Below are 22,452 nucleotides of genomic sequence, written 5' to 3' on the forward strand. Positions count from 1 at the left end.
AGACGAGACCTTCTGAGGCGTTGGGTTGTTGGCGTTGGGGGCCTCGGTTGGGTCTCACCGTCTCATGGTGGAAAGTTCACAGCGAGGGAGGGACAACATTGTCGGCTTGAGGGAGGCGTTGGGGGTGAGTGTGGGTTGATCGGCATAGGGGAAAGTGAGATAAGAACGCCGAGGAGCTGTGGGTCACCATGGTGTCGTGCCATGGAGGTGGCGGCGGCAGAGCCCTAGTCTAGAGAGAGAGACAGAGAAGAGAATGGAAGGGAGAGACATCTGAGAGACGGAGAGTCAAACCGAGATGGATGAGTGGCGTCACGTGCTGGTGGCACTGCATCTGTCGTGGCGACACACACGAGAGAGAGCGTCTCGTGGTGGTGGCGCTGCATCTATCGTGGCGGTTGTGTGTGTGTGTGTGTGTGTGTGTGAGAGAGAGAGAGAGAGAGAGAGAGAGAGAGAGAGAGAGAGAGAGAGAGAGAGAGAGAGAGAGAGAGAGAGAGAGAGAGAGAGAGAGAGGAGTTTTCGATTTTTCAGAAGGGGATACGCTGGTGTTTGGAGGCAGGGAGGTGAGAGGAGCAAATATGCAGGGAATTAGGGATCTAAGTGATCCAACGGTGGAGATTAAACTTTTCAAAACTACTTATTTTCTGCGACTTCATGTCGTCGCAAAAAGTGGCTTTCCTCACGAATTTTCGATCGTAGAACGTGATTACGGGGTAAAATGTAATTTTCTTTTCCCCATGGACGCTGTTTGTAACATTAAGTAAGTATTTCCCACAAATTAACGCTCGTCGGATGTGTTCTAGTAGAAAAATGTATACTTCTTTCCCACGGACAGTTTTCATGTTATAAACTAAGTATTTGCCACGGAGGTAGATTGTGGAAAGCAAAATTCATGGGAAAAACCCATATTTCTTGTAGTGAGTAATGATATGCACATAGGTTATTAGCAATTTGCTTTAACAATATAATGAAACTTAGAATAAGTCTATTTGTCTAACTGCATTATGTACAAATGAAGCTATACCCAATATAACAGCTCATATCCAGAGAGTCAGGAAGTTACTTCTTGTCACCTAAAATTATCTCCCAACAACATAATATATAGACTCCAAAGTCTTTATGAAACATAGATCTCATTGGTTCAAAATAACAACTACAATATAATTTTACTCTAAGACTCCACAAAGTGTAACATCCAAGTGCATCCAGGCTAGCACCAAGCTTGGCCAAGCCTGGATACTATTAATTTATTGAAATTAATATGTAAAGGTAGCTCACTTGAGATTTAACGAGTAATTTTAAATAAGCCACATGCTCAAAATTTATTTTGGTGGAATATAGATTTTTTTCTCATAAATTACGTTTAATGGGCCAATATTTTATTTGAGATTTACTGGATCATCTTGTATAAGTCCTTGAGCTATAATATTTTGTTAGTTGGGACTTTTAATTAGGCCTAAGAGTCAAAAAGTTTATTTTAAGACCCATTAGGGTTTAGCAAATAATTTTGGATTCAATCAAACAGTTAAAGTCCATTTTTATAATTTATAAACCAAGTCCTTTTTATTTTTGTAGTGGCCCAAGAATTTATTCTAAAAGCCAAGGCCTAACTACTCAGCATTTGATGCACGTTTCTTCCTCCTCTTTCTTCTCTAGGGTTTCTAGCCATATATATATATATATATATCCTCTCATGCACGTGGAAACTCCCTTAGGCGCTAATCTCCATTGAAGCTCCCCTTCCATGCACATCATTGCACCGAAGATAACCCAAACCATCAAGCTTGTTACGGCCACCACCACCCTTAGTGTGCACATTTCCTTCCCATGTCTCCATGTCCAAGAAGCGCCCAGCAAACATGGCAACAATGTTAAGGAGCTGCGTATGGGTTGTTCTATGGAAGTAAAGGTTGGAACTTTAGGGCTCAAAGCAGGGAGTTTGAGTTGCAGGTTGCAAAATGGGAGAAGGCAGTTCGGGACTTAGTTTTGTCTTAAGCAATTCCTCAAACGACGTAGCTTCAGCAAAGCACCAGACACCAAACGACAGCACTGAATTAATAAAGAGGAACGACGTAGATTTATGTAGCATTTGTAATACGCACCGTTTAGTATAAAACGGTGTGCTTGGCATTAAGTTTAGAGTTGTTTTACTAAGGAGTTTTAAGTAATTTCCTTTTGGGGAGGCAGTTAAGTTTCATGCTTGGATGAATCTCGGATTCATTCTCGAGCTTTTATCTTGTAGCTGGATAAATTCTATGGAGGAATTGGGGACCTAGAATACCCCAAAGCTTATGAACATTTGAGGTATTTCTATCAATATTCTACTGTTATCCTAATATCCCTGCATGCTATTTCTTATGTAATCTGGAAAATCAAGAGGAACATTACAAGTGGTATCAAGTCACCGATCCTGCCCAGTCCATCCAAACAGACCCTCTCATTTACCTAGTCATTCCCTTACCAGCCATTACAAGCACATACATATAGTTACGTTCAGCCTACATTCATCCATACAGACACGTTCAGCCTGCGTTCATACATACAGCACCATCTTTTTACTACTGATTTTCTTACATACATATTCATCCATTCAGCCTTCACTACATATTTTCCAAGCCAAACACTAACCAAACAGCACTATACACAGCCCAGAAATAAACCAAACAACACCATCTCCAACCAAGTAATCAACCAAACAGCACCATCTTCCATGGCGGACAACACCAGATCCAAGCACCAGCAGCACGAGAATTTACAGCTTCAAGTGGAACTTCATCAACATGAAATCCTGGAAGTAAAAGTAGATGTCAGTGTATTGAAAGTTGATGTTGCTACGGTGAAAGTGGATATACAAGAAATTAAAGATATGTTACACACTTTTTTTGCCCAACCACACAATCAGAATCCCCCTCTACCTCCCCTTAACCATGAAATTCCTCAAGACCATGACAATCAAGATCCTAGAAGGTTCAATCCCAGGTGGGTCAAACTTGATTTTCCTCACTTTCAAGGTGTTAACCCTACTGCATGGCTTTTTAAGGCCAACCATTACTTTGACTTCCACCAAACACCATTACCACACCGATTGTTGATGGCATCTTATCACATGGAAGGAGACGCTCTTGTGTGGTTCAAAAATGCAACAGTTGGAGGCTTATTCCGAGATTGGGATGCTTTTTCTAGATCCTTACTTCTTCATTTTGGTCCAACCGCATATGACGACCCCATGGAAGCTTTGACTAGGCTCAAGCAAACCACCTCAGTGGCTGGTTACATGGCGCAGTTTGAAACATTATCCAACCGCTTAAGGGGACTTTCGGATATTCATAAGCTGAGTTGTTTTCTCAACAGGTTGAAGGATGAAATCCACATTCCGGTCCGGTTGTTAAACCCGGTGAATTTAAATGCTGCGTATGGGTTGGCAAAGATGCAAGAGGAATACCTTCCTATACGGAGGGTTGCTAAATCTATGGGGGATAAGCCGACTCCCATGGGAGGAGGAAATTTTTCTGCCGGTTCCTTTTCTAATGACTATACCAACAAGTGGAAGAGACCTATGGGGGGGGGGGGCTAAACACATTTCTTCCGAGCAAATCAATGAAAAGCGCTGCAAGGGCTTATATTTTAATTGTGATCAGAAGTGGAATCCGTTACACAAATGTAAAACCCCTCGCCTTTATCTCTTGGATGTGAGTGAGGAATTTTGTGAGGATGAAGAAACACTACAGGTGGAAGAAATTGAAGAAAAACCAACACTTGACAATTCAGCCACTCCAACCAGTAACAAGAAAGAACTGAAAATTTCTTTGGCTGCCATAGCTGGTACCCCTACTGTCAGAACTATGAGATTGCTTGGAAGTATTCAGGGGGAACAAGTGGTGATCCTAGTGGACTCAGGCAGCTCACATAACTTCATAGATTCATCTTTGGTTTCCAAGTTGCAGCTGCCAGTGGATTATTCAGTAAATCTCAAGGTCCGGGTAGCTAATGGACAGGGCCTAAGCAGTGAAGGGTTATGTAGAATAGTGTAGCTGAAGGTTCAAGGTAACTTGCTACAACCCCCTCTTCATTTATTAGACCTTGAGGGTTGTGACATTGTGTTGGGAGTCCAGTGGCTAGAAACCTTGGGCCCTATCACTTGGGACTTTGCTAAGTTATTGATGAGTTTTGGGTTGGAAGGGAAGGCAATTGAATTGAAAGGGCTGAAACTAAGCCCTTCGATTGTAGAGGACAGTGAAAAGGTTTGCAAGGCCACTATGGCTAAAGGGAAGGGAATTCTCTTACAGATTATGTGTGTGGAGGAAAAAAAGCAAGGGGATGGGAAGGTGGCTGAAACATTTTCAAATTTGTTAGACGAGTTTAAAGAGGTATTTGAGGAACCTCAAGGGTTACCCCCGCTCCTATGACCACCAAATAGTCCTCAAGGAGGGCACTCAACCTGTGGCAATTGCACCATATCGATACCCATACTACCATAAAACAGAGATTGAGAAAATGGTGGCTGAGTTGTTGGCAGCAGGAGTGATTAGGCCTAGTTCTAGTCCTTTTTCTGCCCCTATTTTGCTAGTTCATAAAGCCGATGGCAGTTGGCAGCTTTGTGTGGATAATAGGGCACTTAATAAGGAAACGATGAAGACAAAGTTTCCTATACTAGTGATAGATGAATTGCTGGATGAACTCTTTGGAGTGGTGATATTCTCTAAACTTGACCTACGGTCGGGATATCACCAAGTGAGAGTGGTGCCTAGTGACATCCCTAAAACGGCTTTTCGTACTCATGAGGGTCACTACGAGTTTTTGGTGATGCCTTTCGGACTCACCAATGCTCCAGCCACGTTCCAAGGGTTAATGAATGATGTATTCAAACCCTTCTTGAGGAAATTTGTTTTGGTTTTTTTTTGACGACATCTTGGTCTATAGTAAATCTTAAGAGGAGCATGAGATCCATTTGAGACAGGTTTTAACAGTGTTGAAACAGCATTGCTTGTATGCAAAAAAATCCAAGTGTAGTTTTGCTATGGAGGAAATGGATTATTTGGGTCACATAATTTCTGGACAAGGTGTTAAGGCGGATCCTTCAAAAATTCAATCAATGTTGGAGTGGCCAACCCCTAAGACAACTAAAGCCTTGAGAGGCTTCTTGGGGTTGACGGGATATTATAGAAAATTTATAAAATATTATGGATTGTTAGCAGCTCCACTTACTCAGCTTTTGACAAAAAATGGATTTGTGTGGACCCAAGAAGCAGAGCTGGCCTTTAATAAGTTGAAGGAAGCGGTGACGAGGCCACCTGTCCTTGCGCTACCAGACTTTACCAAGCCCTTTACAGTGGAGTGTGATGCTAGCGGGAAGGGAATATGTGTTGTCCTTATGCAATCGGGTCAGCCTATTGCCTTTTTGAGTAAAATGTTAAAGGGAAGGGCTTTATTACTCTCAACCTATGCGAATGAGTTTCAGGCCATTGTGACAGCAGTACAAAAATGGCGACCTTACCTTTTAGGGCAGTTCTTCATCATTAAAATAGACCAACAAGCACTGAAATTTCTACTTGAGCAGAAAATTGGAACAGAGGCGCAACACAAATAGGTGAGTAAGCTCATAGACTACGATTTTAAGATCGAGTACAAGAAAGGAAGGGAGAACGTTGTGGCTGATACACTATCGAGAAAGGGGGATATTGATAATGAAGAGGTTGGGTTGCTTGCCCAAATTTCATTTCCCACTTCAGATTGGGTGGAAGAGCTGAAATTGAGTTATAAAGACAACACAGAGGCCTCTGAACTGTTGGAGAAATGGGTGAACCAGCAAGAGGTCCCTAAGGGGACAATAGTACAATAAGGGATAATCCTGAGGAAGGGCAGAATTTTCATAGTGCCACATTCACTCTTCAAACTAAAGATTCTCTAGTTCATTCACACTGACCCTATTGCAGGTCACTCGGGGTACTTAAAAACCTATCAAAGGGCCAAAAGGGACTTCTATTGGCTAGGTATGAAGAAAGACATTAAGAGGTGGGTGAAAGAGTGTGAAATATGTCAAGTTTCGAAGCATGAGACGCTGCCCTAGCAGGTCTCCTACAACCCCTGCCCATACCTCAACAAGCTTGGGTCGATATTTCGATGGACTTTGTGGATGGACTACCAAAGTCCAAGGGGTACTCGGTAATTTTTGTTGTGGTAGATCGTTTCACTAAATACGGGCATTTCATGGCCCTCTCACATCCCTATACAGCTCAGGAGGTGGCCAAGGTATTCTTTGGGCCAGTTTTTAAACTACATGGTTTTCCAAAAACCATCGTGTCCGACAGGGATTTGGTTTTCCTGAGTTCATTCTAGAAAGAGTTGTTTGTCCTCCAGGGTACCTCCCTCAACTACAGTTTAGCCTACCATCCGCAGAGTGATGGTCAAACGGAAGCGGTAAATAAGGTGGTGGAAGGGTATTTGAGGTGTTATGCAGGGTCTAAACCTACTGGGTGGTATCAGTGGTTGCCACTAGTTGAATGGTGGGACAACAGTTCATATCACAGTTCAACTAAGCTAACCCCCTTTGAAGCTCTTTACGGTTACCCTCCCCCAAGGTTACTAGACTATATCCCTGGCACATCAAGCAATTTAACAGTCGACCAACTACTACACAACAAAACACAGATTTTGCAGCTCTTGAAAAATAATCTCACGGTAGCTCAAGCAAGAATGAAACACTATGCAGAAAAAAAGAGAACCGAAAGGCATTTTTGTGTGGGAGATTGGGTATACCTCCGCTTGCAACCGTACTGTCAGAAAACAGTGGCATTGCGCCAAAATATGAAGCTGGCTCCAGGTTTTTATGGGCAGTACAAAGTGCTGCAAAAGATTGGATCCGTGGCCTACAAGCTTGATCTGCCCGTCTTCTCAAATCCACCCGGTCTTCCACGTGTCCTGCTTGAAGAGGAAAGTAGGCGAGCGTATTTAGCCATTGGCCACACTCCCACCCACCAACAGCGACGACGAGGTGATTCAGGAGCCGGAAGTGGTATGTGACCGATGCATGAGACAACACGGAGGACGAGCTGCAACTGAAGTTTTGATTAAATGGGTAGGGCTTTCGGAAGAGGAGAATACTTGGGAAAATCTTTGGAAACTTAGGGCTTTGTATCCACACCTTGTGGGCGAGGTTTTCTATGGGTGGGAGAATGTTAAGGAGCTGCGTATGGGTTGTTCTATGGAAGTAAAGGTTGGAACTTTAGGGCTCAAAGCAGGGAGTTTGAGTTGCAGGTTACGAAATGGGAGAAGGCAATTCGGGACTTAGTTTTGTCTTCAACAATTCCTCAAATGACGTAGCTTCAGCAAAGCACCAGACACCAAACGACAGCACTGAATTAATAAAAAGGAACGACGTAGCTTTATGTAGCATTTGTAATATGCACCGCTTAGTATAAAACGGTGTGCCTAGCGTTAAGTTTAGAGTTGTTTTACTAAAGAGTTTTAAGTAATTTCCTTTTGGGGAGGCAGTTAAGTTTCATGCCTGGATGAATCTCAAATTCATTCTCGAGCTTTTATCTTGTAGCTGGATAAATTCTATGGAGGAATTGGGGACCTCGAATACCCCAAAGGGTATGAACATTTGAGGTATTTCTATCAATATTCTACTGTTATCCTAATATCCCTGCATGCTATTTCTTATGTAATCTGGAAAATCAAGAGGAACATTACAAACAACCAGTAGCCACCCCTTATACCAAGCACACGAATCACCCGGAAAAAATGCGAAAAACATCATCTTTAACGTCCTAGTGTTGCCACTACCAGCCACTGTCCAAGCCCTTCTCTTGGTTCCTCCACTCAAGCTCAAGGCAATTTTTTTCCTTTCCCGAGCATAGAGCACGGAGGCCACACTATGACTGTAGCCCCATACACGCACAACAACTCTTCGATATATATATCAAGCCCTACCTTGCTACACCTCCACAAGCTGCCAACCCCACGTTTCCATTGACCCACACTCCTCCACTGCAACACCTGGTCAGGCCAAGAGAAAGGAAACCAACCCACCACACAGCCTCTCATCATGACCAAAGAAGCTCACACGTCTTATGACTTTGCACCCACACGGCCTCCCCTCAGCCTCCTATAGCATGAAACGATAGCCTCCAAGACGACCCACACCGGTGCACCATGAGACAACTGAGCACTCCACGACACTACAAGGTAAGTGCACCGCAAAAGCCCCACGTCCAATCAAGAACCCAATGTGCCCACGACCCCCTGCACCTCCATAATTTGCCAAGCATCCGTTGAATCACCAGTAACCAAACCGAGAACCACCATAAAGCAGCCTCGCTACAATACTAGCCGTAATCATCCCCAAACTCTAGAATAATCTGTTTTCTATACCAAAAACAGAGTAGCTCGCATGTCTCCTCCCTCTGCCACTATGCACCACCAAGCGACACCATCATGGATGCGTCCCTTTCACCACCTAGACTCTCTGCCGTGTGTAATACACCGAATTAACTTGGACTTGTTCGATGGGCCTTATAACATCCCTTTGGGCCTAGTTTGTTTACCATAGTAGTTTGTTTACTATAGGACTTATGTTTTATCTAATAGGACTCTTGTTAAGTACTTAGAGTTTGGTCTGGCCCATGGAATTCATATTTTCCTTAATAGTCATCTGACAATATATATCTAGGGGGAGGCCGAATAGTGAGATTCATCTTGGAATGTATTTTGGTCGAAAAATACTAGAGTCAGGTTAAGTTTGAATGTTGAGTTAAGTTAAGTTAAAATAAAAATTAAAAATAAAATAAAATATTATTAAAATATTATTATTTTAAAATTTGAAAAAGTTGAATTGTTTATTATATTTTATGTTAGAATTTAAAAAAGTTGTAATGATTAAATAAAATAAGTTAAGATGAGTTGAAATGGGTTGACAATCCAAACTGGGCCGTAGGTAGCCATTTTATTGAATTCCATGCTCTACAAATCATATCCATTACTGTTTCTATTATTTTCCAATTTCCATTTTTGTCTTCTTCATCATTACTTCTCAAGTGGGTTCATAAAAATTGGCATTAGAGACATATGATCCTTCATGGAGGATAGGATAAGCTCCAAGAAGTAGAAAGAAAATTTGCTATTTATTAAATCCATGGAAGATATTCTTAAAGCAATCCTGTAGATCAAGGATTTAGTCAATTGAATACATGAAAATTACAAGGTTTTCAAGCAACAAGTAAAGCAATCATTCACAGTGTGGGGAGACCAAGTTGCGGAGGAGGATGTAGAAGGTGCAGTGGAGGTGGTAGAGATTGTGGCGGTGTCTACAAAAGTTTATCTCAAAGAAATCCCTTTTTGCTTCCTCCTCTTAGATCCTGTACTTGGCAAAAGTCACACTACAACCCAAAAAGGAGGAGACCCAGTGATTGGGGCTATTCTCTACTACACTCTGTGCTCACCACAAAAACCTAGCCAACTTAGGCACTTTTGAAGTCCTAAAAATCGTTCAACCAGGGCTCAACTCTATCGTTTTAGGGGAACCAAGGTATACCCAGGGAAAGGGCCACATCTCGTATGGCATCCTCCATGGTCGTCACTCACTCGCCTAGTAACAAAAAGAATTCCCAAACGCTAGTTTCTCAACCTCTTCAATTTGATTCCTCTTCTCCATTAACTACCTTGCTGCATCTCACCTCTTGTTCCATCGGAGTGCTACAATCGGTGCTAACATTCAATCCACATCAGCTTCCAACTCAGACACAAAATCATCAAGCTCCAAGTCAGCTGCACATGAAGATACAAAGCCATCTCAACAAAGGAAATTTTCCAAAAACGTTTGATTGTATTGTTGGAATATTTGCTTGTAATTATGTTTATACTGAGGCACTCATTTTGGTTATAACAAATTCATACAGCTAGCACTAGGCCTGTGGCACATCACATGCTTGTAAGAAAGCCAGAATGTTCTTGGCATACGACTCTCTTTATAAATAGACCCTTGTACAAACATTCGATATCAATAAAAGAAATATTTTTAGACTTTACTTTTTACATGGCATCAGAGCCATTATAGACCAACGTCCTCAATGGTGGAAGAATTACCTCTACAAAAAAACCCAAATTCCTCCTCCTCCTCTTCTTCTTCTTCCCCCCTCCTTCCCCATCTCAATCACCTTGTATATGTTAAACTTAACAATGACAATTTTCTTCTCTGGCGAGCTCAGATGGTTCCATATTTGAAAGGCCAGAGGTTATTTCACTTTGTCGATCTACTGCACCCCCTCCTTCTCTCCTCTCTAATGCAATCACACCCAATCCTGACTTTTTAAACTGGACCCAAATAGACCAAATTATTTTGAGTGCTCTTCTCTCCTCTTATCCGATAATCTTATAGCTCAGGTTGCTATTCCACATCTAGAGAAGTATGGTATGCTCTAGAAAAACTCTTCGCTTCCCAATCCCAAGCCCGAGTCATCCAGCTTTGTTATCAACTTGCCACTGACTCAAAAGGGTCCTCCTCTGTTTTTGAATATTTTTGAAAGGTTAAACACCTTTCTGATACCACGTGTGCAGCAGGAACTACTCTCTCCCCTGCTAAATTTGTTTCCTACTTACTTGCAAGATTGAGCAGTGACTATGATGCCTTTGTCACCTCAGTTACTACTCGTATTAAGCCATTATCTCCCGAAGAACTCTATGGCCTTTTACTCACTCATGAGAGCCATCTAGCTCACTTTACTCATCTACCTCACTCCACAGACCTCTCTGAAAATTTCACATCCTCTGCTCGTGGCCGTGGGAACTCTCGTGGAAATTACTGTGGTAGTTCCCGGGGCCATGGTAGGGGTCGCAACACTTCCTCCTCTACTCCCAACTTCACTCCTCACTCTTCTAAAAAATTCTCCTCTTTCCCTCATTCGAGACCCACCTGTCAACTTTGTGGCAAAGTAGGTCATGTTGCAATGAAATATTATCAAGGGTTTGATCACTCCTACCAGAGTGACCCACCTCACTCTCTCATTGCCAACTAGACTACTTCTACCTCCACTCCTGACTAGACCTGGTACCTCGACACCGCTACCACAAATCACCTCACCTCTGACTTCACCCACCTCAACCTTAACTCAACAACTTATACTGGTATAGATCAAATTCGTGTTAGTGATGAGACTGCACTACCGATTTCAAACATTGGTGACTCTGTCTTCAAAACTTCCTCTCGTTCCTTTTCTCTCAAACACCTTTTGCATGTTTTAGATATAACAAAAAATTTAGTTTCTGTTAGACAATTTTGCCATGACAATTTGTTTTTCTTGGAGTTTCACAATTCTTGTTTCATTGTGAAGGATTCCAAGATGGGGACACCCCTCATTCTGACAGTCTCTACACCTTTCTAGCGCCTTCTTTCTCTCCTCAAGCTCTGGTTGGCGAGCACTCCACTTCTTCTCAGTGGCACTCTAGACTCAGGCATCCTTCACTCTAGATCATTCAACGTGTCATCTCCCAATATTCTCTTCTCATCCCATTCATGATCCTCCCTCAATTTGTTCAGCGTGCTATCAAGCCAAAAAGCTCCCAGTTGTCCTTTCATGCTTCTCATCAGCTTATCTACTCGGATGTATGGGACCCTGCCCCAGTTATTTCCCGTGATGGTTTTTGTTATTATGTAGCCTTTTTAGATGACTTTACTCGGTATACTTGGTGGTTTCCTTTAATACAAAAGTCTGATGTTCTTTCTATTTTTATTCAATTTCAAAAACAAGTTGAGTTACAATTTAATTCTAAAATTCAATCCCTTCAAATTGATTGGGGTGGTGAGTATCGTGCTCTTCACACCTTTCTCAGAAATCAAGGAATTTTTCATCGCATATCATGTCCTCATACCTATCAACAAAATGGGGCCGTAGAAAGAAAAGGACACCACATTGTGGAAACTAGATTAGTTCTCATGGCTCAAGCTTCCTTACCTCAAAAATTTTGGGTTGACTCGTTTCATACCGCGGTTTACTTAATAAATCGACTTCCAACTCCTCTTCTTCACTATCAATCTCCTTTTGAGAAACTTTTTTTCTAAATCACCAGATTACAATATGCTTAAGGTGTTTGGCACAGCATGTTGGCCTCATTTGCGGCCATATAATCAGCACAAACTTGACTTTCGTTCCACTCAATCTCTGTTCGTAGGATACAGTGACTCACACAAAGGTTATAAATGTCTCCATGTCCCAACTGACCGTCTTTACATTTCTAGAGATGTTATCTTTGATGAACATCTTTTTCCTTTCTCCAAACCATCTGATATTCCTTCTAAGCTTGCTTCGGTGCCACTCCCTTCAATTCTGGGCCCTTTACCACACTCTACTCAGTCCATACCTTCTCAACAATCTTGGCCCACTAGCCTCCCAAGCCCAAATATCTCTCCTATTGTCACTACCCAACACAACTCTTTTCCTGATCCAACACTCTCCACTCACATGCCACAGCCACATAATTCTCCCAGTCCATCTCATACATCTTTGCCTCTCGAAAATTCCACTCACTCAACAACTCAAACACAAACTTTGCCTTCTTCCTTAGATCAAATCATCACTCACTCCAAGACTAATTCCCTCGTCCAAAACAGTTCACCGACGGGATAGTGCTTTGGCTACCACCACAAAGCTATCTTACCACCACCTCCACCTCACTTCTCGATGAACCTAGATCCTTCACTGAAGCAGCAAAGCATCATCAATGGTGTATAGCCATGGCTAATGAGTTTCAAGCACTTCTGGACACCAAAACTTGGATCTTGGTACCTTCATCTGAATCAACAATTTGGTAGGCTGTAAATGGGTCTTCCGCACCAAGAGAAACTCAGATGGAACTGTTGAACGTCACAAAGCGTGCCTAGTAGCAAAGGCTCTTCATCAATAGGAAGGTATTGATTTTTCTGAAACCTTTAATCCTGTGGTAAAACCCACCACCATTCAGACTATTCTTTCCATTGCAGTCACTGAATGTTGGTCCCTTAGACAGTTAGACATTAACAATGCATTTCTGCATGGGGACCTCCAAGAACAAGTTTTTATGACTCAGTCAATTGGATTTATCAATCCATATTACCCTACTTAAGTTTGTCGCTTGAATAAGGCCATTTATGGCCTTAAGCAACACCAAGAGCCTGGTTCTCAAAATTGAGTACACGGCTTCTTGAACTTGGTTTCACACAATCTCTCTCTGACCTCTCTCTTTTCTTGTATAAACATTCTTCTGTTACCTTTTTTTGTTCTCATCTATGTTGATGATATTATTCTTACTGGTTCCTGTCCAAAAACCATTTCCCTAGTTCTTCATTCTCTAAATTTATCATTTCCTGTCAAAGATTTGGGGCCACTATGATTTTTTCTTAGTCTTGAAATCAATCAATTCTCCAATGGTCTTCACTAATCCCAGACCAAGTACATCTGTGATCTCCTCAAGAGAACCAATATGGATTTAGCTAAACCCGTAACATCCCCCATGGTCTTCTCTACTCATCTCTCTCTCAATGATGGACCTGACTTCAGTGATCCTACTCTCTACCGCAGCACTGTTGGTAGTCTCCAATATCTATCCCTCACCTGTTTTGATGTTGCCTTTGCTGTGAACAAAATTTACCATGCATGCTCCCAAACTCCCTCACTGGCAAGCTGTGAAGAGGATACTTAGGTACCTCAAGCAAACAGCTCATTATGGCCTTCACATTCGACCATCTTCCTTTTACACTCTTTAAGCATTTTCAGATGCTGATTGGGTAGGGTGCCCAAATGATTGGCATTCTACGGGGGGTTTTTGTGTTTTTCTTGGATCTAATATGATTTCATGGGGTTCCAAGAAGCAACACATAGTTGCATGGTCTAGTGCAGAAGTCGAGTACAAGGCCCATGCCAATACCACTGCAGAATTACTTTGGCTTTAGTCACTACTCAAGGAACTCGATGCTTTTCTTCCCAAACCTCCCACTCTATGGTGTGACAATCTGGGATCCACATATCTATAAGCAAATCCAGTTCTTCATTCACATACAAAGCATATGGAAATTGACTTCCATTATGTACGTGACAGAGTTGCATCCAAAACATTGAGTGTTGCTTTCATCTCCTCTCGTGATCAAGTAGCCGATGTGTTTACCAAGCCACTGCTCACCTCTCAATTCCATACAATCAGATCGAGTCTCACCATGGTTCCCCTGCTGGACTCGCGAGAGGGTGCTAACAGTCAATCCACATCAACTTCCAACTCAAACAAAAAATCATCAAGCTCCAAGTCAGCTGCACATGAAGATACAAAGCCATCTCAGCAAAGGAAATCTTCCAGAAAAGTTTGATTGTATTGTTGGAGCATTTGCTTGTAATTCTGTTTGTACTGAGGCACTCCTTTCAGTTATGAAAAATTCATACAGCTGGTGGCACATTATGTGCTTGTAAGAAAGCCAGAATGCTCTTAGCATACGACTCTCTCTATAAATAGACCCCTGTACAAACATTTGATATCAATAAAAGAAATATTTTCAGACTTTACTTTTTATAGTCGGCAAGGTACAAACGAATTTGGCACATTTAGAACTCATTGAACACGAAAGCTGTGTGCAGTGCGGATTGCACCATGTATGCCAAGCGCAAAGCCAATCACGAGCCACCTCGTAGTCTCTTCGCTTAGTTGAAGCTTGGTGGCAGTGACTCCACCCTTCTTTGCTCGATCTATGAGAACCTAGGATAGAAGAACCCGGACCTTGCTATTGAGTTTGATGAAGAACAGACCCTCCATAACATATAAATTGTTGTTTTAAAGAACTACTTGGATGCTTCGTACAATGGTGCGATTGGTATCGGTACTTACCCTCAAAATTTCACTATAATTTTTGGCACCAGTAGCTCTAATCAATGGGTGCCATCATCCAAGGGCTATCTCTTGGTATGTTATTCCCATGCTAAGTACAAATCAAGTGATTTGAGTACCTGCAAGAAAAATGGGGCATCTGCTGCAATCCAATATGTTAGTGGAGCTCTTCTTCTGCATGAGGGAATGTTGGGGCTTATGTTGCAATTATATATGTCCCCTTGAGTTTTTTGTTGTTAGTGGTATGTGTTTCGGGCATTAGTTTGTTTGCCTTTAAGTGGATCCCATGGATGAATTTTGGGTATAGAAGAGTATTTGGATGTTTAGTTGATACGAGAGCTGTTAGAGAAAATGCCTCATATTTCCAAAAAAACACATTTCATAAAGTATGCGAAATCTGAAATTAAAGCTGAAACCTTAAATCTCATCAAAGTCACCTCTTGAAATCCACATAATTCCAAAGCTTTAGATCTTATCGAAATCATTGTTAAAGTCTATAGACTCTCAACCTAGCCTAATACCAATTGTAACGCCCTGTACCCAGAGGGTCAAGGAGTTACATCCTATTATCTGAAATCATCTCCCAATAACATAATATATATACTCCAAAGTCGATAAAACATAAATCTCATTGGTTCAAAATAGTTACTCCAATATAATGACTCTAAGATTCCACAAACTCTCAAAATAAATGTTAGCCTTTGGAAAATACCAGGTCAACAGAACAAAACAAATGTATTGAATAAAACTCTCCAATAATCAAAGCACCCTCCTTGTACTTAATCCATTATTATCACATAGCCATGCCCATGCTTCCTATTCTTGATCCTCAGCTAAAACATCCAAGATATCAGAAAATATTGTGGAGATAAGGAGCGAGTTATAAACAACTCAATAAGCAATGAACATATTCCAGTGTATCAACATGAGCCAATAATAGAACGCAAAACAAAACTTGTTATAAAAAATATCAGAGTAACAGTTCATAAACATTCATATTCAAAAGGCCTTTGGCATAGCATGACTGAAACATTATCATATCATAACTAAATTCCATGTTTAACCCCTCGTAGGGTTGTGCAAACACCGACGGCCAAATGAACATAAACATAATATGAAATCTTTTGTTTATTATTCTCGAAGCCATGAGTTTGCATGCAAGAAAGATCATGTAGAAAAATCACTTTGTTTACAAAGTGTGTGCACTAGAAACGAAGAAATTGATACCACCCCAAACAGAGACCATAGTTTTACACCAGTGGTAAGGTCAGAATAGAACAGAATGTCATGTCAGAAGTTTTCAAATGCAACATCATATTATAACAAAGTACTAAACAAATACATATCATCTTCACCTAATCATGCACAAAATTTTTATATTCGCTCTTTTTATATAACTGAAAACAGAATGTAAAAAACTGCTTATGTTTACACCAATCATGATAAAATATATGTTTCTCTTCTTATACAGATATCATAAGTAATAAAAATAAAATGATCAATATTGTTTTTAAGTTTTTCATAACACAATATGCATGTTTTTCATAAAATCAACCCCAGTCCATTCTTTTTATGCAAAGTCTAGCATATGATCATTGCTTACCTGAACATTTTAACATTTTTGGATTTCCTCACAATAATGCCAAGTGAATATCAATCGTCACCTATAAAGTAGACACGTAACTTGTCTCAATGTCCAATCATACTTAAATTTCTACTTAACAACATACTTGAAATTAGATCCTCAAATACTAATGATCTATTTTTCATAAAACCCAATACCATTGTAATCCTAAAACCACATTAACTCTAAAATATCAACCTTAGAATTGTAAACCTCGTATTCTCCAAATAGTCTAACCTTTCATGAACCTGAATTCTCGTAAATCCATATACCCTGTTAAATCCAAAACACTAACAACTCAAACTCATAACCCATTTAAAATTACATAGCCAATGATATACACCACGGAGGCAGAGAACATTTAAAATTATGTAGAGAGAGAGAGAGAGGCTTACAGTCGAGAAGAACAGTCTTTCTCACAGTGTAGGTCATGTCGTGATGGCGGCATTGTGAGAGGATTCTTTTCGGCGTGCTCTGTTGTTGCTGGCATGGGGTCTTGAAGAGTCTGGACACACTGTGCTGAGGCATGAGGGTGGTTGTGAGACTGGTTATGCCTAAGTAGCTGCATTTCCTTTGGAAGTTGGACAGTTAAGGAGGGTTGTGTTTTGCCGGTTTGCTAAGCTTGGATGAGGGGTTGAGCTCTATTTAAGGTTGTCAAAACAAAGGATGTTCGGTGTATTGTCTGTGTGGCTAGAGTCTTGATCTTCATGGTTGCTTACGGTGGTTTGCCTCTAGGTTGGACGGCCTGAACATTGGTGGCTACACTGCTAGCTGGCAGCAACACAACAAGAAAAATAGGCAATAGAGCTTGACTTGAAGATTGGTGGCTACAGTTGTGGTTGGCGACGACACAATAAGAATTCCTTGAACTCCTTTAGGCTCCTCCGTCGTACTAGTCATAACTATGAGATAAGCGGTAGCTCCTCTCATCAAACTCTTCTTAATATGTCCGATCGTTACCACTGATAAAACTAACTTAATTGCTTCTCCCATGTAATAGATTCTATCTTTTAAGGGAAAATCAAATACCACCTCCTTCCTTCAGAAATATATCTTAGCATAATGCCTTGATAGTCAATCCATCACTAGAATTAAATTGAGTTCTATTAGATGAAAAACAATTAGGTCAGCGGTCAAGGTTAAACCCGCAACCTCTAATTGACAATCCTTAACTATTCGTGTGCATCCAACTATCTTTCCATTCAGAATAGCTACTAGAACCTTTCAAGATGAAGTTTTTGCATTTAACTCACATCTTTGCACACAACCAAAAGACACAAAAGATCCAAATCTACCTCTCCCGGTGTGATGACATAAACCTTAGCCTTCATAGGGGTCTTTACTTTGCCATCTGGTGTTGCTACTCCTCCAGGCGTGTTATGCGGACAATCTCAGATCATGTGGCTAGTCTGACCACATTTAAAATAGGCTCCAATGGCTAATTGGCATTCACCGATATGCCTTTGTGCGCATCTTCGGCATGGTGGTGGTGTGATAGGTACCGCATTCCCGACTATTATACCTTTTCCTTTATCCATGGTGGCATTGACCTTTCTTCTTTCCATTTTCCTTCCAGGAGAGTAAGGCATTCCCCATTTTTGGTCTGCGTGGACTTGGGAGATTAGAATTCGTTGCTCCGCCTATGCTATCGAAGCAACATTGATCAATTCTTGGAAATTCTCAATCTGCATGTATGCAACTTAATTCTGAAATCATGGTTGTAATCCATTTTGAAACTTCCTAGCTTGCATCTTCTTTGTGCCAATCAAATGAAGGGCGAATCTCCCCATCTCCATAAATCGGGCCGCATATTGTTCTACTGTCAGACTACCTTGTGTCAAATTCAAGAATTCTAGTGCTTTTGTTGCTTCACCATTTCTGGAAAGAAACGAATATCAAATTCCTTCTTTAACCACCCCCAAGTGAGTGTAGCTATGTCTCCCAACTCACGTGCCAACAATTGTCGTTTTGTGTCCCACCATATATTGGCCTCTCCTTAAAGCAAGTGTCTGGCATTCTAGACCTTTTGCTCCTCCGTACATCCACTAATATCGAAGTTTTTTTTTTTTTTTTTTTTTTTTTTTTTTTTTTTTTTTTTTTTTCGATAAGCCACTTATTGGCTCTTAAGGCTCCTTTTGTACCCATGAAGTTCAGGTATCTATACACTAGGAATCTTTCAAATGGACGTCCTCGATTTTCTCCTCTAGGTAGCTCTTGCCTAGGATTCTATCCTTGCGCCATCCAGTTACATACTACTTCCATCATTTGGCAGATATTTTTTGCTATTGCTTGTCCTCCTTCCAATGGAGGGTTCCTAGCCTCTTGATCTTTCAATCTTGGAGAAGTCTCTTCACATCAACCACATGCCATAAATTCATTTTCCTCCTAAAGCGTACAAAACCAATGCACGTCAGCTTCTTTCTCATTGGAAAAACCCCCCTCTTCTTTACTTTACATTTGTGGCCTACACTGCATACTTCACTCCCGTTCATACTTCCACAGGTATCCAAACCTATAGCTAATAAGATTAAAGCCTATAACTATAAGATTTCAAACCTAGTGTTTGGTACCATGTATCCCAGGAAAACTTGTGGGTTTACCTAGATAAGTAATTGCTCTGACACCACCAGAGCTAATGCCCCCAACCATAGCTTGGGATTGGATGGTGATTAAAGCGTCGGGATATGTAACTCAAGGCTATATACCCCCGTACATGACAGTTAAGATGCAATACATCTATTATATTCTAGTAGTATGCTATAAATTACCGCGGAAATATTCATGTAAATCTAAGTAAGATTTAAAGCAATTCAAAAAATAACATGGTACCATAAACTAATTATCCCAAAATGATTTCATTTGTTCAAGTTACTCCCAAAATAGATACTATTTTGAAATCTTCCAAAACAAAGGGACCTCCAAGATTAAACCATAATCGAAGAAACAGGAAACTTCAGTAGCACTAAGGTCCCATCACTAGTTACACTTAAGAAAATTCCCCTTGTCTACAAGAAGTCCCAAGCTAGAAGCGACTTTCTTTGCCTCAACAGAGTAATCTCTAGCTTGTTTAAGTTATCCCATCACAAAATCCATGTGCTCCTTTAACTTAGAGGCCTATTCATGCCCAGGTAACACGGTAAGGGCTCCTAGAATGCCCTTAAGAAGTTGTGCCGTGAGCTTTAACATGGCCGCAACAAAATTATAACGGGCCTCTACTGTAAACTCTTCCTCTATTCTCATTGATCTCATTCATTGCTCTATAAAATCTTGCGTACTTGCCATAAATTCTACCATTCCGGATTGGGAATGGTAGTGGAAACTATTACAGTGAGATTTTGATAAATCTTAGTAAGTAAACACACAACATACAATAGATAGCATAGGCATATAAAGGCAAACCATGAAATGAATGCATGGACATGTACTTGACATAAAACTTAGTTTATACAACTTTGACCTTTAAAAATAAAACATATTTTCCATCTTTTTATATTGATCAATATACATATAACATATCTTTGAGCTCATTACCTTGTTCATTTCTTGTAACATATGGTTGGATACCTCATGGCTCTATGCACCATTAGCTCCTCGCTAGTTATTGTATCATCCAATGACCCACTTGACCATGGTAACTAAGTCATAATCTTTAACTTATGAGGTAGTTTGCATATTTCGCCTTCACTCCATATACAATATGATACGGTAGTTTGCATATTTTGCCTTTACCATATTTTCAATGTTTTGCACCCACTAGTTTTAGATGCTACCTTACTTTGATATCCTTTCTATAAGGATCCATTCGAGATTCATTGATGGTTCTTTGTTGACCTAGGGGCTACCATTTCATTTTAAACACTCCAGAGTAGATAGAGGAGTTCCATTAGGACATTCTCTCGTCCTAGCATTTGGGGTCATGATAAAACATGTATAGACTCTTTTTTTTTTAAAAAACAATTTGCAACCCAAATGCATGTGACATGAGACTTGTAACACTTTCTTTTCATGGACCTTATGAACATGTGAATGCTATAAGTCATGAAATCATGTAGTCAAACATTGAACATCTCCAATTACGGCTTGAAAATATTAGAACATTCGAATACTTAGTTCACAACATAGGTAAAGCACTCAACATATGCCAAAAAGAATGAACAATGTTTAAACCTGAGCACATACATATATACATGGCCGAATTATTGAGACTTGTAAAAACATGTTATAACCAACAACTAAAGCAAGAGAATCCATGATCATCATAAACAAGTAAGCATGGCAAGAGCATCAAGTGAACCGATTACAATCAAGAGATTATCATCAATCAAAGAGTATATACGTTAGCAACAAGAAATAAAACATTCACATAGCATATACAAACATTATATAAAGTAGGTTGAGAGCCTACTTACAGAAAATCTAATGAGTTAACAAATAACAAGCTAAAAATATATTAAACAACATCAGATGAGGACACACGAAAAACCCTAATTTGAGTGGATGCATGTATGAGTGTGTTGTGTCTCGGGTTTACTCCCTCATGGCTCATGAACTCCTTTTTATGGCTAGATAGGTTCCTCATGTATTTGGACTGCACTTATGTGGTCAAACTCTATAGAGAAAAAAGAATCCTAGTTCTAACTCAAGAGGGTGGTCATGGTCTTTTCCCCTTCCAAAAACTCACGTGTATAGTGCTAAGGTTGGGTTGGTTTTTCCCTTGAGAAGAAACCCTAGCCTTATCCCAACTGTCCATGTGTAAAAGAAAGCATGGATCACCTTCTTCACTCAAAATAGCTGTGGGTGTGTGTGTGGATAAGGATGGGCATATGAATGTTACCGTGCGTGTTCCTTCCTATTGGATGGTGTCATCACTTCCTTTGTTACTTGTAAGATTGGTTGAATGAAAGTGGAGGGTGCATGTATGGTGTTTGATTGGAGAGAAATAGCGAGAAAATGTGAGGAAATGGTGTAGCCGTGTGGGAGAAAAAGTGATACAAGAGTTGGAATCCAAAATTTGTCCAAAAAGACCCTTTACTTGTCGACCCCTCCCATTTTATAGACATCTCCTCCTTCCTTGGAAAAGCAAGAGACTCATGCATGGGTGCCATGTGGCACCATGGCCGAAAATTCCTTCATCTTCCTCATCATTGAGTTGTGTTGGGAAAACCAAAAGCGTCGTAGACAAGTGGCTTGAACCCCTCCATCCGAAACCCTAGCTTCCAAAGTGCCCTTTCTCATGTGTTCAATGCACCCAATGGCAAAAAGGTCAAAACACAAACCCTTAACCATCCTTAGGTGGATGAACATGTGCATGCTTGCCACTTGGCAAGTGGTGCGTGTGTGTGTGTGGGGTTGGCTGAAACTCCTCATTTCCCCACAAACCTCTTCCTCTTCCCTAGACTTGAGTGGCATGTACATGTGGATTCCCTAGGCAACCTTTCATCTTTTCTAGGCTTGGGTGGCGTGTGGGTGTTGGTTCCTTAGGCAAATGACATGTGGCGTGTGGGTGTGGGGTGCATGTGTAGGTGGTCGAACTAGGGACTTGGTTTTGCATTGTCCCAAGGTGCCTCTTCCACTTCTCATCATTGGTTCCTTCTAGAATCTCCCATCCTAAATGTATGTGTGACACCTGGTAAATTGCATCTCCCTTGGCCGAAGCCCTAGTCCTCGTGGGTTGTGAATTTACCCTTTGAGCTTCCTTGTGCGCCATTTCCCATGCCAACTCCTTGGAACTCTCATGCTTTCGACAAGTGGCAAAAGATTGTTGGTTCTTCATAGCTTGGCATGCAATCCTCCTTTGGCCAAATCCTTAGAGTCCCTTAGAACATTTTGCCTTTGATTTTGCACATTCTCTAGAAGCCCCAAATCATTGCACCTTCAAGGAACTCACACAAGTGCATGTGTGTGGCATGTGGCCCTTAGGGTTCCGAAACCTTCTCTCTCTCCCCCTTCTTTCATTTTCATGACCAGGTTCAATGTACCCAGGATGTTGG

The 22,452-nt window shown here is 40.9% G+C and overlaps 1 protein-coding gene across 1 annotated transcript; it reads left to right on the forward strand.

Annotated features, from left to right (window-relative positions):
* Nucleotides 1-2,707: 2,707 nt before the first annotated feature.
* On the forward strand, nt 2,708-5,836 carry LOC122310171. The gene is made up of 6 exons (XM_043124049.1): nt 2,708-3,454; nt 3,636-3,977; nt 4,110-4,238; nt 4,351-4,854; nt 4,955-5,470; nt 5,585-5,836. The coding sequence occupies exons 1-6, from the start codon at nt 2,708-2,710 to the stop codon at nt 5,834-5,836; spliced, it is 2,490 nt and encodes an 829-aa protein (XP_042979983.1).
* Nucleotides 5,837-22,452: the final 16,616 nt, after the last annotated feature.

Source organism: Carya illinoinensis, chromosome 5 (genome assembly GCF_018687715.1).
Source record: "Carya illinoinensis cultivar Pawnee chromosome 5, C.illinoinensisPawnee_v1, whole genome shotgun sequence".
NCBI lineage: Eukaryota > Viridiplantae > Streptophyta > Magnoliopsida > Fagales > Juglandaceae > Carya > Carya illinoinensis.

What these genes read in the sequence shown, in the direction of transcription:
- LOC122310171 (XM_043124049.1), top strand. Translation starts at nt 2,708, where the DNA reads ATGGCGGACAACACCAGATCCAAGCACCAGCAGCACGAGAATTTACAG. An exon ending in TCCAAGGGTTAATGAATGAT is followed by an intron (nt 4,855 to 4,954) that starts GTATTCAAACCC and finishes CATTTGAGACAG; the next exon opens with GTTTTAACAGTGTTGAAACA. An exon ending in TTCAGGCCATTGTGACAGCA is followed by an intron (nt 5,471 to 5,584) that starts GTACAAAAATGG and finishes CAACACAAATAG; the next exon opens with GTGAGTAAGCTCATAGACTA.